We start from the raw sequence: 11,356 nt of genomic DNA, 5'->3' as shown, positions 1-11,356 counted from the left end.
CAATTTCCTCCATTTTTTAAGGCCACACTGCACAAAGTGCTGAGGTATTCCAAGTTTCAGGCTAATAGATTTTTGGGAATCACGTTGTTAGTACCAAATACTATTTGAAGCCTTTCAAACTGTGTTATTGTTGGTATTTCAGGTAGATATAATTAATGAAATGGGAACAAATTGTATCTTTTTACAACAGGCTGCTGGTAACAAAGTGCCTAAAGAGATACATTTTAAAACCGGTTCTTTGCCAAGTTGTTTGTGATGTAGACACAACACTGGTTAATTCCTTGAGTTAGGTGCCTTTTTCATGCTTGAATGATTCATAGCTCAGTGTTAAGTTGCCCAATAAACAAAAATAATGTCTATGAAAATGGTCAGGCATAAAGACATAAAGAGGAACTTTGAAAGACCTTAGGAAATCCAGGTGAATTATTGTTCAATACATTTTCTTTTTAAATACAAACTCTATTTAAACCCTAAATATAAAGGAATGACAGGTGACTCGAGACTTTTGCACAGACCTGTATATTCAGCAATGCTCCATCCGTGCAGGTGGAGAAGACAGCAGCCACCTTTCCAAGGGCACAGACAGGCGCGCCTGTTTTATATTACTGCTTATCCGGATGACGGCTGTTTCACCAGGATGGCACGAGAGCTAAAGTGAAGTGATCACCCCGCCCTGTCAAGCTGGCAGGGTTAGGCACAACGCGCGCTCTGTTAGTGTGTCACGTGACCGGGGGAAAAGAAGAAAAAAGAAAGAGGCGAGGAAGAGAGAAAGGGAAAAGCAAAAAAAGAAAAAAAAACTGTGGGACTATCCGCTTGGAAGAAGAGGGAGGTTTTCTGTTTACGCGCAGGTAATGAATACTAACACTTAGCTGGTTATTATAATATTGTCCTAACTTGTGAGAGTCCACCTCTAGCAGCTCGTCTGCAGTCTGCCGGCTGGATAGACGTTGGATGCATGTTTGTTTCCACGAAAGAGGCTAAAGGCGTGAAGCTAGTTGGCACTGAGAGATGTGCCTTCAAGCACGCTCGTTCGTGTTGCTCTCGCTGTGTTACTGAAGGCCAGCACGAATTCCTGTAAAGTGCTGATGTGTCAAATGCTTGTGACCAGTCAGCCCTCCTTGATGGTGAATCACTCGCTCCAAAAAAAGCACGAAGCGGTGGAAAAAACTTGCGGCTAATAATCCTCTTAACGTCTAAAACGAGCGAGGACGCTGAACTGGCCGCTTCCTCTTGGATTCTGTCGTTTATGCGGCTTCCTGAGTGTAAAATAAACGTGAAATAAAACTCGTTACTTTGGTCTTTTTTAGTATTTAGTCGAGAAGGGCGAAGAAGTCAGAAGAAGTGGGAGACTGTTCAGTTAAGAGCTCCAGATGTGATGGGAGGACGGACGTGGATGTCGGCTGGATATGAGACAAGCACGTAAGTGAGGGATGGGTTTTGTTTGGACGGTCAGTAAGCAAGACATGTTTTTATTTTCTTTTTAGTCTAATTTCAGCTGTTTTAAACTCTTACTTATACTTTTTCCTTACTTGCATATTAATTTTTCAGGAGTAGATTTAAGAAGTTAAGAATCTGTGTTACAAACACTTTTGTTATTCCTTTCTTTTTTTAAATGGTCTGGAGCATTGGCTGTCGAGGCTTTCCGAATGTCTCTCAAAGTTTTTCTTTGGCTCTTTTTCACTCATTTTCAGGGAAGTCTTTTACTTGTTTGTTAGGTCACTTAACACTAACCTATGAGTCATTAAAGCATAAAAAAAGGCACCTGACTCAAAGGATGAACCAGGGTTCTGTCTACAACTTGTCTGACAACTTGGCAAAGAACCAATTTTAAATTGTGTCGTCAGGAAATTTGTTGCAAAGACACCTAATTTGTTCTCATTTCCTCATATGAATCTGTGAAAAATGCCAAAGATAACAGTCAAGAAAGGCACACAAATGACATGCTTGCACCAAAGGTTGATTCCAAAAGAGCTAGTAGCTGAAAGCATGGTATACAGTGTGTCCCTAAAGCACATGAGGAAACTGGACAAGAGGAGGAAAAAAGAAGAGGAGGCAGGTTTAAAAAAAAAAAAAAAAAAAAACTACGGCAGATGAACAGTATCTAAAAATGATGAACAGTGCTCCAAAGAAACAGAAAAGAAATCTGACACAAGATCTGAGGGATGCATCTGGCTCTTTAGTTGATCCATCTATTCTTCCATGAAGCCTTATCAGAAATGGCCTCAGTGGAAGAATGGCAGTCAATAAGCCATTTTTTTAAGGAAGGGAAACACAAAAGGCAAAGGAATGCCAAATTACAGAAGAACTGAAAATCAGTGGAAACGGGTCTGATGGAAGCAATTATTAGTGATTACTGAAACAATGATCTTAACAAAGAACACAACAAAAGGCAGCCAACATCCAGAGAGGAGCTCTGAATGTCTTCGACACTGTATAAGCTGTATTTCCTGTCATGTTTGCATGTTTCAGTAAATCACTGCAACTGTTTACCATTGTCCTTGCAAAATATATATAGACATGTGGGGTGACTAGAGACCTTTGGAAAGTACTTATATCTCAGTTAACTAAAATACTGTTTCATATCTAAGTTATTATAGTTTTAATGAACTATAATAAACTTAGTGCATACTCAATGAACCTGAAGCTTTTTAATTGGTTTCTCCTGTTTTTATTCTGATGTTGGAAGAAAATAAGAAACATGAGTTATAGCATGTGCAAAGGTGAATTTGTCTGATGGGGTATTGATGCCCATTTTGGGAAAACTATCGACGTGGGGTTTCCCCTGTATCCTAAGGCAGTACACATCTAGTTTAAATTTTAAAAAGGAAAAGAAAAGAAAAAACATTTGTAGAATTTCAAGGACTAGAAAATGAAGGAATCTCGAGCACTCGGAGGAGCCTTGCTTGACCATCAAGGAGCTACAGAGAATACACCAACGTGGACATCCTGCTCCACCACCTTCCTACGCTCCACTGTCTTCCTTTTTCCAGCCCGATCTTCCACCACATCTTCCTCAATGACTTCCACTGCCTCCCAGACAAGTTTCCCTTCCAGCTTACTCTCATGGTCCTCAGATAATAGCTTCATTACCAAAAAGCGAAAGCTATAATACAAACAAGCTATTAACTACCATCAAAATAATAAAGTGCCTTACTTCTGTTTCCTAACAAGAGTAAAATTGGATTAGCAGGAGGTAATCTGAGCCCCAGTTTACAGTTGAACATGTGATTAAACAGCATGTAACGCACTAATCTGTCCATGCTGTGCAAGTTAGACTTTCAATTTGTCTTGCACCTGCAGGGGGTTGCAGTATTTATGTGTGCTACAGCGCTCTGTTGGTGTTATGACAGGCAAAACAAAGTAAATGGACAGTGTTTACATTGGCAGGATGTCTCAGCGGGGAGAAGAAGAACAGGAATAGGTTGAAGTCCACTTTGCAAGCATGTGCCCTTTCTAAAGTTCCCAAGAGTGCAAAATTCAGTCACTCGTTTTTAACTCCTGCCCCACGGCTCTGACCTTTTCTGAAAGGAGAAATGCAAATAGACTGTTATTGAAGAACTTATTATAACTACTTTACAGTGTCAGTGAACCACAATTTAGTATGGTACTGTGATAAAGTTTTTTTTTTCTTTCAGCAAACATAGATAAGCACAAGTTAAAGTTGGCAGGAAGTACACTGTGCAGGTTCTTGTTGTACCTTTTGAGTATGAGCTGATAAATTTAACCTTGTGATGACCTCTGACTTTGTAATATTCTTAGGTAAATAAATCTGAAACGGAGGAGGGGAGAAGATGAAGCTGAACGAGCGCAGCATGGCGCACTACGCCACCTGTGATTCACCACCAGACAAGACGGGCTTCCTGTTCAAAAAGGGGGAGCGCAACACTGCTTATCACCGCCGTTGGTTTGTCCTGAAGGGTAACATGCTCTTCTACTTCGAAGAGCGCGACAGCCGAGAGCCCATTGGCGTCATCGTTCTTGAAGGATGCACCGTGGAGCTGTGTGAGTCGACCGAGGAGTTCGCCTTTGCCATCAAGTTTGATTGCGCCAAAGCTCGTGTGTACAAGATGGCTGCTGAGAACCAAGCAGCCATGGAGTCCTGGGTGAAAGCGCTGTCAAGGGCCAGCTTTGACTACATGAGGCTGGTGGTGAAAGAGCTGGAGAGGCAGCTGGAGGAGATCCAGGAGGCTGCCGGAGGCAGCTTTGTTGGGGCTGGAGTTGGAAACCTGCAGGGCAGGCCCAAGTCCTCAAAGCGAAACCATATGGGACGGTCCAGGTCTGGAGCATCTTCTTCTTCATCTTCCTCGTCCTCCATATCATCGTCATCATCAAGTGTCCCTCCCATGTCAGCCTCCTTCTCTGCCCAGAAGAACCAACAGGATGAGCTGCAGCTCATCTCTGGGCCCTCCAAGGAGAATGGTGTTGCATGGAGTAAACCACCAGCTGCCTTGGCTAACGGCTTTGTGGAGGGAGCTTCATCCTGTGCGGTATGGGAAAGCTCCGGGGACCCTGCAAATGTCACTGGATACGGAGCTGATGGAGCGAGGGCTCCGCCTGTGCCTCCCCGGAGAAAAGGTGCTTCTCTGGAAAGCCCCGTATGCCCTGGAACCGGCTGCTTCTCCAAACTCCATGACTGGTACGGCAAAGAGGTGGAGGAACTGAGAGTGCAGTGGCTTCAGAGCCAGTAAGCTTACTGAGGTAGATCGCCTCTTTTTCCACAGTATATCATTCCTTCCTGATCATTCTGCAGTGCTTCACCTATCTGAACCCAGCAATAGAGTGAAGTGACTGAATGGAGACTTAACTGCAGTCTTAACTAATGGCAAATGAAGGAAAAAAAGCATTTGAGATTATTTTAAAATCCTGTCAGAGGGGAAAAACTGCCATAAATGTTAACACTATCCTTTGTATAAGCCAAAAAACACAAAATATGCTCTTTGTCCACAAACCGAGTTATATTTGCCAATTGCAATTTTAAAATCATAATTCTTGTATTACAATCATCAGTTTTTCAAAAATGATGCAATGAGTTTAGCCTTGATTGATCCTTTATTAGATACAAATAAAATAATGCAGCTTTATATTTGCTGTGACCTTTTTCCCTTAATAAGAACCATGACGTTTCTCATTCCTTCCTTATCATTCTGCAGAGATTGTACATGCAAATTACTTTGCTAATCATGTGGACATTGCAAAAAACAACAGGTAACTGATAAGGTCACAACAGGAAAGTCTTTTTATAAGGAAAAGGAAAAGCATGAGGTGATTTCTGTTGTGTAATAACAATCTGGAGACGTTGCACAAGACAAATCCACAGAGTTTGAAGTTGTTATGTCACATTAACCACGCTATAGTGCAAAGACAATTCTGCAGCTTTATGATTGAAGTCCCAGTTTTGTGCTGTCCAGCTTTCACCCCTTTTGGTGATGCAACTTTTCAAAGCTGCTGGACTGTTTTTGAATCGTGTTCAACCTAATGACTTGGGCTCCAGAACAGTTTTCATATTTCAAGTTATATATTCAGGATTTTCTGTTTTGGTCAAACTCCCGTAACGCTGAGATAATTCACTATAGTAAGGTGCAGGTGTATGTACTGTGTATGGCCATCGCCAGTATTTTTATTGATCTGGGTGACCTGGCCCTTCAAATCTTTAAATAACGAGGGTGAGAAGTGCCACAGTCTACTTGAGGTCCAATATTACCTCAGATATTTCGTTGTCATTCTTGAAACAGGCAAAATTCCTCTAACCACAACAATATAAGGCACAAAAAATGTGTTTTCATTTCATTACTAGGCTACTTATTTCCATATATGCACTAATGATTAAAGAGGTCATGTCCTCTATAGTAGTTGGGATCAATGCATATAACTTTGATACAGTAATCACTTCTGCAGATATTGACTGACTCTGTCTGCTTCAAACTTCCTTTTACTGAAAGCTTTTATGAATGTCTTTAATATTCTGTTCATTTCCACATTTTTATGCTTTCTGTTTAATTTGTTTCTGCGAAGCACTTTGTATCTTTGTTTAAAAAAGTGCTGCATAAATAAACTTTATTATACATATTACAGTTTCTCTGAATTTCTTTAGGATATTTTTGTCTAAACATTTAACCGTTTTCACCTAATTAGACATAATTTGTAAATGTGAGTCAGTCTGTTTTCGCACACAGTTGCACATTTTGTTTGCTTGTGCGTGTCAGCCATTTTGCTAGGCACGCTCTTTAACATAAGTATCTGATCAGTCAATTGCATGGCAGCAACTCAAAGCATTTAGTCACGTAGACATGGTCAAGGCAACCTCATGAAGTTCAAACTGAGCATGGTTGATCTGGGATTTCCCCCACACTATCTTTAGGGTTTAAAGAGGCTGGTGAGAAAAAGGATGCGTCCAGTGAGCAGCAGGTCTTTGGGCAGAAATTCCTTGCTCATTTCAGAGTTCACAGGAGAATGGGAAGGCAACAGGAATTCAATAAACCACTTTTTACATCCAAGGTACCCAGAAAAGAATATCTGAATGCAGAACACATCTAACCCTAAAGCAGATGGGTTACAGCAGCAGAAGACCATGCCGAGTGCCACTCCTGACAACTAAGAATAGGTGATAACTAACTATGATAGCTGTAATAACTATCAGGCTAATTCACCTAAGTTGGAAAATTAAAAAATTAATTTCTAGTGCAACATTCAGATCATGGTCAAAATTAAGCACTGATCAGCCTGATTAGCACATCAGGCTGATGAGTAATGGTGTGGGACATATTTGCTTAGGCCAAGCAAAGCAAATATGAGGATCATTTACATCCCACAGCCTATCTGAGTATTGTTGCCGACCATTCCTTGATGATCAAATCTTCTGAGGGCTCCTTCCAGCAGGATATCACGCCAGTTGGTAAAGCTTTAATCATCTCAAACTAGTTTTTGATCACAACAAGTTGTTCACTGTACAGTCACCAGATCCCAGTCCAGTAGAGTTCCTTGTGATGTGGTGGAGCGGGACACTTGTGTCATGGATGTGCCACCAAAAAATCTGCAGCAATTGTGTGGTTGACAGAATTAACAATGCTATACTGAATTTTTTCATTTGAGGAGATCGACTAATAGAAGCCTAGTACAGCAGCAGCCTTTATTGCTGCTCCTCCTGCTGCTTGTTTTCAGCAGAACCCAAGCTAATTGTATTATATTGTAATTACCAGGAAGAAAAGCAAAACTTGAGTCTCATCTCTACAGTTATAACTCATATCATTGCTTTTCTGTACCCCTGTTTATAGCTTGTCTTTCTCACTCATATCTTTCCCAAGGCCTCTGAAAATATCCATCAGTAATTCTCCCTGTTTTAGACCTTTATGTTCACTGCCTGATTATCAAAGTTGACCAAATGTTATTCATTATGTTCAGATTCATGCCTAATGAGCAAAATTAAAATAATATAAAAGTATTCAAGCGAGTTTGAACCTGTTTAAATCCTCCATCCTCCACAGCCTGTCCAATATCCTCCAGGTTACAGAAACTATATGAAGGTCACTCACCTTCATATGGTTCATATGATTCGCTCATATTCTAACAATATTGTTGTCTATGTTTAATTCTGCACAGATTTTTTTTCGTAGATGGAACAAACGGTTTTAAGGAATTTTATTAACAGCCCTTTGGGGTACGAGGTGTTGATTTGCAAAGCGGTTTACATGCAGGTCAGGTAGCAGGCCCCCTTAGCACAGTTCTGCTCATCGGAAATAATCCTAAAAGCAGCCAGAGGCAGCAAACTAAAGTCAACCCCTTTTAACATTTTGGGAGAATCTGAATTACAGTCTGGTGAATCGTAGACAGGTCTGTGTGAGTCAGCACTGGCGCTGAAATATGGAAATAGTCTCATGATCAGATCTCATGTGTGCAGAAAAAGGGGCCCATTTAACCTGTTTTTTAAACAATCATCGGAAAGGGTTTTGAGGGATCTTCTCTATATTTTGTGTATTTTCTGTGGCAGTGTGAGAGCTGAGACATGAAGGTCAAAGCAGCAGAATCACTACGCTTTCGGTACCATCACTGCTTTCTCGCCTGTGCCTGTAGCATTGTGACCTGGTCGCTGAAGCTGCTTTCCTTCCTTTCGAGACTCCAAAACCTTTACTCATTTTCACCAGGAGTTTTGTCAAAACTTCAATTAAGAAGCACTGAACTTTTCCAGGTAAGTCGCCACCTTTATTTCCCCCCACAGGCGTGCTTTGCTTCCCGTGTAGAACTTTTGTGCATTGTGGGTGAATTACAATTCACAGTTCAGCACCTGAAGCTTTAATAGGAATTCTGTCTACTGCTCCACCTTTAGTGGCATGGCTTTTACAAAAATGCAGGCAAGTAGAGCAGACTAAAGCAAACCACATTGTGATTTTCAACTGGACTCTCTTACCTTCATCTCTCCTGTTCCACTCTGCTTGCACAGCTTCATCTTTTGGCAGTCTCACCTGGCTGTGTCAAAACTTCTTCCTTTGAGCTGCCTGTGAGCATGTCAAATGCATAAAAAGACTCCATTCAAAACCTTACTTGAATAAAATTATGTAAATGTCACCGGCAACATGTATTTAAAATATCATCAATACTCTATCACCACTCTGCAGCACAAAAATATCTTACCTGTCAGTCTTTCGGTGCTTTAATCTATAGAAATGTACCGTATTCTGTACAAAATATGTATTATTTCCCTTTGAGGTATAATTCAGAGGAAGTATAGCCTAAATTCACACAAAATGGGAAAACTAAAGTATTTGTACTCCAGTCACAAGCTTGTATTTTACTGCCTCGCTGTGCATATTACTGCAGATCTGCAGAGTGCCTTATGTCTTGATTATCAGAACAGAAACCATATAAATATGAGAGCTAAAAAGCACAGCAGAATTAAAATGCTCAGGTATGATGTGGCATAGTTAACTATAAGTTATGTACAGGTAATTGATAAACTCATAAACATAAGGTAGAGTAATAAACAAACTGATCACTGGACTTCAGAGTTCCCTCTCTTAATTAATCTGAATGTTCTGTGTGAAGTCCTTCCAGACTTCTGCTCATGAATATCATTAATGCATGCCACCCATCCACATCCCCCATGCAACTGCCACCTGAGAGAACGTTGTTATGATACATGAAGAGATGTGTTTTGCTGCGATCTGGTGTCTGTCTCAAACTTTAACTGGTCAAGAAACTACTTACTTTGCTTGTTGTGACTGCACACTCAGTGAGGTGCAGCTAGCCTTGGGCTCAATGCCTTATTTGCAGAGCTTCTGCGACACGTTAGTCTTGCAGGGTTGCAAGTGTTGCTTACTGCCTGCTCTATTTACCTGCACCTCCTGACCTATTAGTGCCTTCATGAACTGAATACTACCATGTAAGTAGTAAGACATTTAGGACGACAGTGGATTAGATGATTATTTTTACTGTTTGTCTCTTTTTTTCTCTTCCAGAAATGGAGAAGCACATTTTATATAACTGTATGTCTGGTGTCTGATGCGCTCAGTTTCTCACTTGCAAAAGGATTAAGAAATTCTTTAATGGTGCATGTTTGACATTTTCAATACAGAAGAGAGACGTCTCTTTCGTTGGGTTGCCATTAGCTCTGCAGCACATAAAAAAGACACACACAGAAACACACACACATGCATTTTTCTTGAAGTTCATTTCACTTTTCTCCTAATTTAGTTTCGAGGGCGAGCTTCTTGTTTCAGTGTTTTTTAGTTGTATTTGAATATGCATGTATATCATATCAAGACATTAAGGGAAATGCACCTGACTATTATCTTTTCTAGTTTTTGAAATTTTAATTGCAAAGGTTTTACACCTAGTTTGGTTTTTAGTTTTTATTGCCACTTCCTAGCTTTTATATCAGTCTTGGTACAGTATGAGTCTGAATGCATACAGTCATATTAAATAGCTATACAGACACAGACTGCACACATCTCTCCTGCATCTTTGTGAGCTCTTCTGCTCACTAGAGGAGATCTAAACAGTAACACATAAACACATATTCACACTTTGTCTCACCAGCTGCATTTCTAAATTGCAGTGAAATTAAATCATTCTTTAAAGATCTATTTCTGCTTTTCAGAGAATAGATGTGTGAGGTTCTTCAAAACCTGCAAACTGCCAGAGCATTTCCCGGTGGCCTGAAGGTCATTTTCGGCCTGCAGCGAACCGTCAGTGAACATGCATTGAACTTGAGCAGCAAAGTCACAGCAAACACAAGAGAGCTGACGGACCTCTCAGGCGTGACTCTGCAGGGTTCATGGTGAGCACCGAAAAGGGGAAGTGCATGTGGGCTTGCTCTTTCTTTCTGTAAAGCCTTTACATGCTTCTAGTGGAGTCAATCGGCATAATGCTGACTCCTCTAGAAGAAACATGGAGCACAGAAGGAGAGATTGGAAAAGAGGGAATGAAAAACATGAGCATGAAAACGCATAGTTAGCCTTTTTTTGTACTCTTGTAGCTCATGCTCAATTTCAGTACGTTCAAGGTTGCATTGTAGATTTATTGCATGACGTATGAAAACTTTTCTGTGTCTGTCCTTGTGGAAGCAGAGCTGATTCTGCTGTCTGTGCAGTGATGCAGAGGGCCTTCAGTATTGCCCATGATGGATAACAGTTTGTTTAACTTCAAGTGTTTTCCCACTTTGCAGGAAATCCCAGAGTAAGACTCACTAATTACTTTATTGAGTCTGCTCCAATGCTGCTCCCAGAGCACAACATACCGTTCTCACCACGGCAGACTGGTAGAAAATCTCTAGATAAGGGGAACTCACACAAAAATGTGTGTGGTGCTCTTGGTTTATATAAATATTTATTATTAAACTTTGGATGTTAAAACTGAGAGACTTTTCAAATTTAAAATTGCTGACACGGAAATTCTAGCATATCCAGTCATGGAGCTGTTCACATTATGTGTGCGTTGTGTTATATTCACAATTACATTATTACACTTGCAGCCATTAGCATATATCTACAACCACAATAGCTGACTTTTGCTCTTTTTTTTGGTTTCTTAATTTTGTCATGAAGTCTCATCTCCATTCAAATCACTTTTTGGTTACACGGTTCAGTTCCGTTAGTTTTCATTAGTGCATAACACCATTATCACTGATACATGAATGACTTGCGCAGAAAAGGGGTAGGAGTGATACAGTGTGATTTTATGTTTGTTTGTTTGTTTGTTTTTCAAATTGCAAAATGTAATATTGAGACAGCTTTCATTTTTAGCACGTATCATTAAAAGTCTAGTTGGATGGGTACATTTTTTCACAACTCCAAAAGTTTGTTACTGTAATCGCAGACTGAAGGAATATGTGACTGTGCCAAATTAACACTGTCATGCAGTCTGA

At 40.4% G+C, this 11,356-nt stretch overlaps 1 protein-coding gene across 2 annotated transcripts; it reads left to right on the top strand.

The window, feature by feature from the left end:
- The first annotated feature begins 322 nt into the window (after positions 1 to 322).
- On the top strand, positions 323 to 6,066 carry LOC113034201 (sesquipedalian-1). Of its 2 annotated transcripts, XM_026188590.2 has the most exons (3): positions 332 to 848; positions 1,308 to 1,419; positions 3,760 to 6,066. In XM_026188590.2, the coding sequence occupies exon 3, from the start codon at positions 3,792 to 3,794 to the stop codon at positions 4,686 to 4,688; it is 897 nt and encodes a 298-aa protein (XP_026044375.1). In that variant the 5' UTR covers positions 332 to 848; positions 1,308 to 1,419; positions 3,760 to 3,791; the 3' UTR covers positions 4,689 to 6,066. The 2 variants fall into 2 exon arrangements, with proteins under 2 accessions (XP_080165460.1, XP_026044375.1); XM_080309334.1 differs by lacking the exon at positions 1,308 to 1,419 and having other exon boundaries at positions 323 to 848.
- The last annotated feature ends 5,290 nt before the right edge of the window (positions 6,067 to 11,356 follow it).

This window comes from Astatotilapia calliptera, chromosome 12, assembly GCF_964374335.1.
Source record: "Astatotilapia calliptera chromosome 12, fAstCal68.1, whole genome shotgun sequence".
NCBI lineage: Eukaryota > Metazoa > Chordata > Actinopteri > Cichliformes > Cichlidae > Astatotilapia > Astatotilapia calliptera.
The sequence above is the reverse complement of the archived record's forward strand: the minus strand, read 5'-3'. Positions and strand labels throughout refer to the sequence as shown.

Excerpts from the sequence above, each read along its gene's own strand:
- LOC113034201 (XM_080309334.1), top strand. The coding sequence starts at position 3,792 with ATGAAGCTGAACGAGCGCAGCATGGCGCACTACGCCACCTGTGATTCA.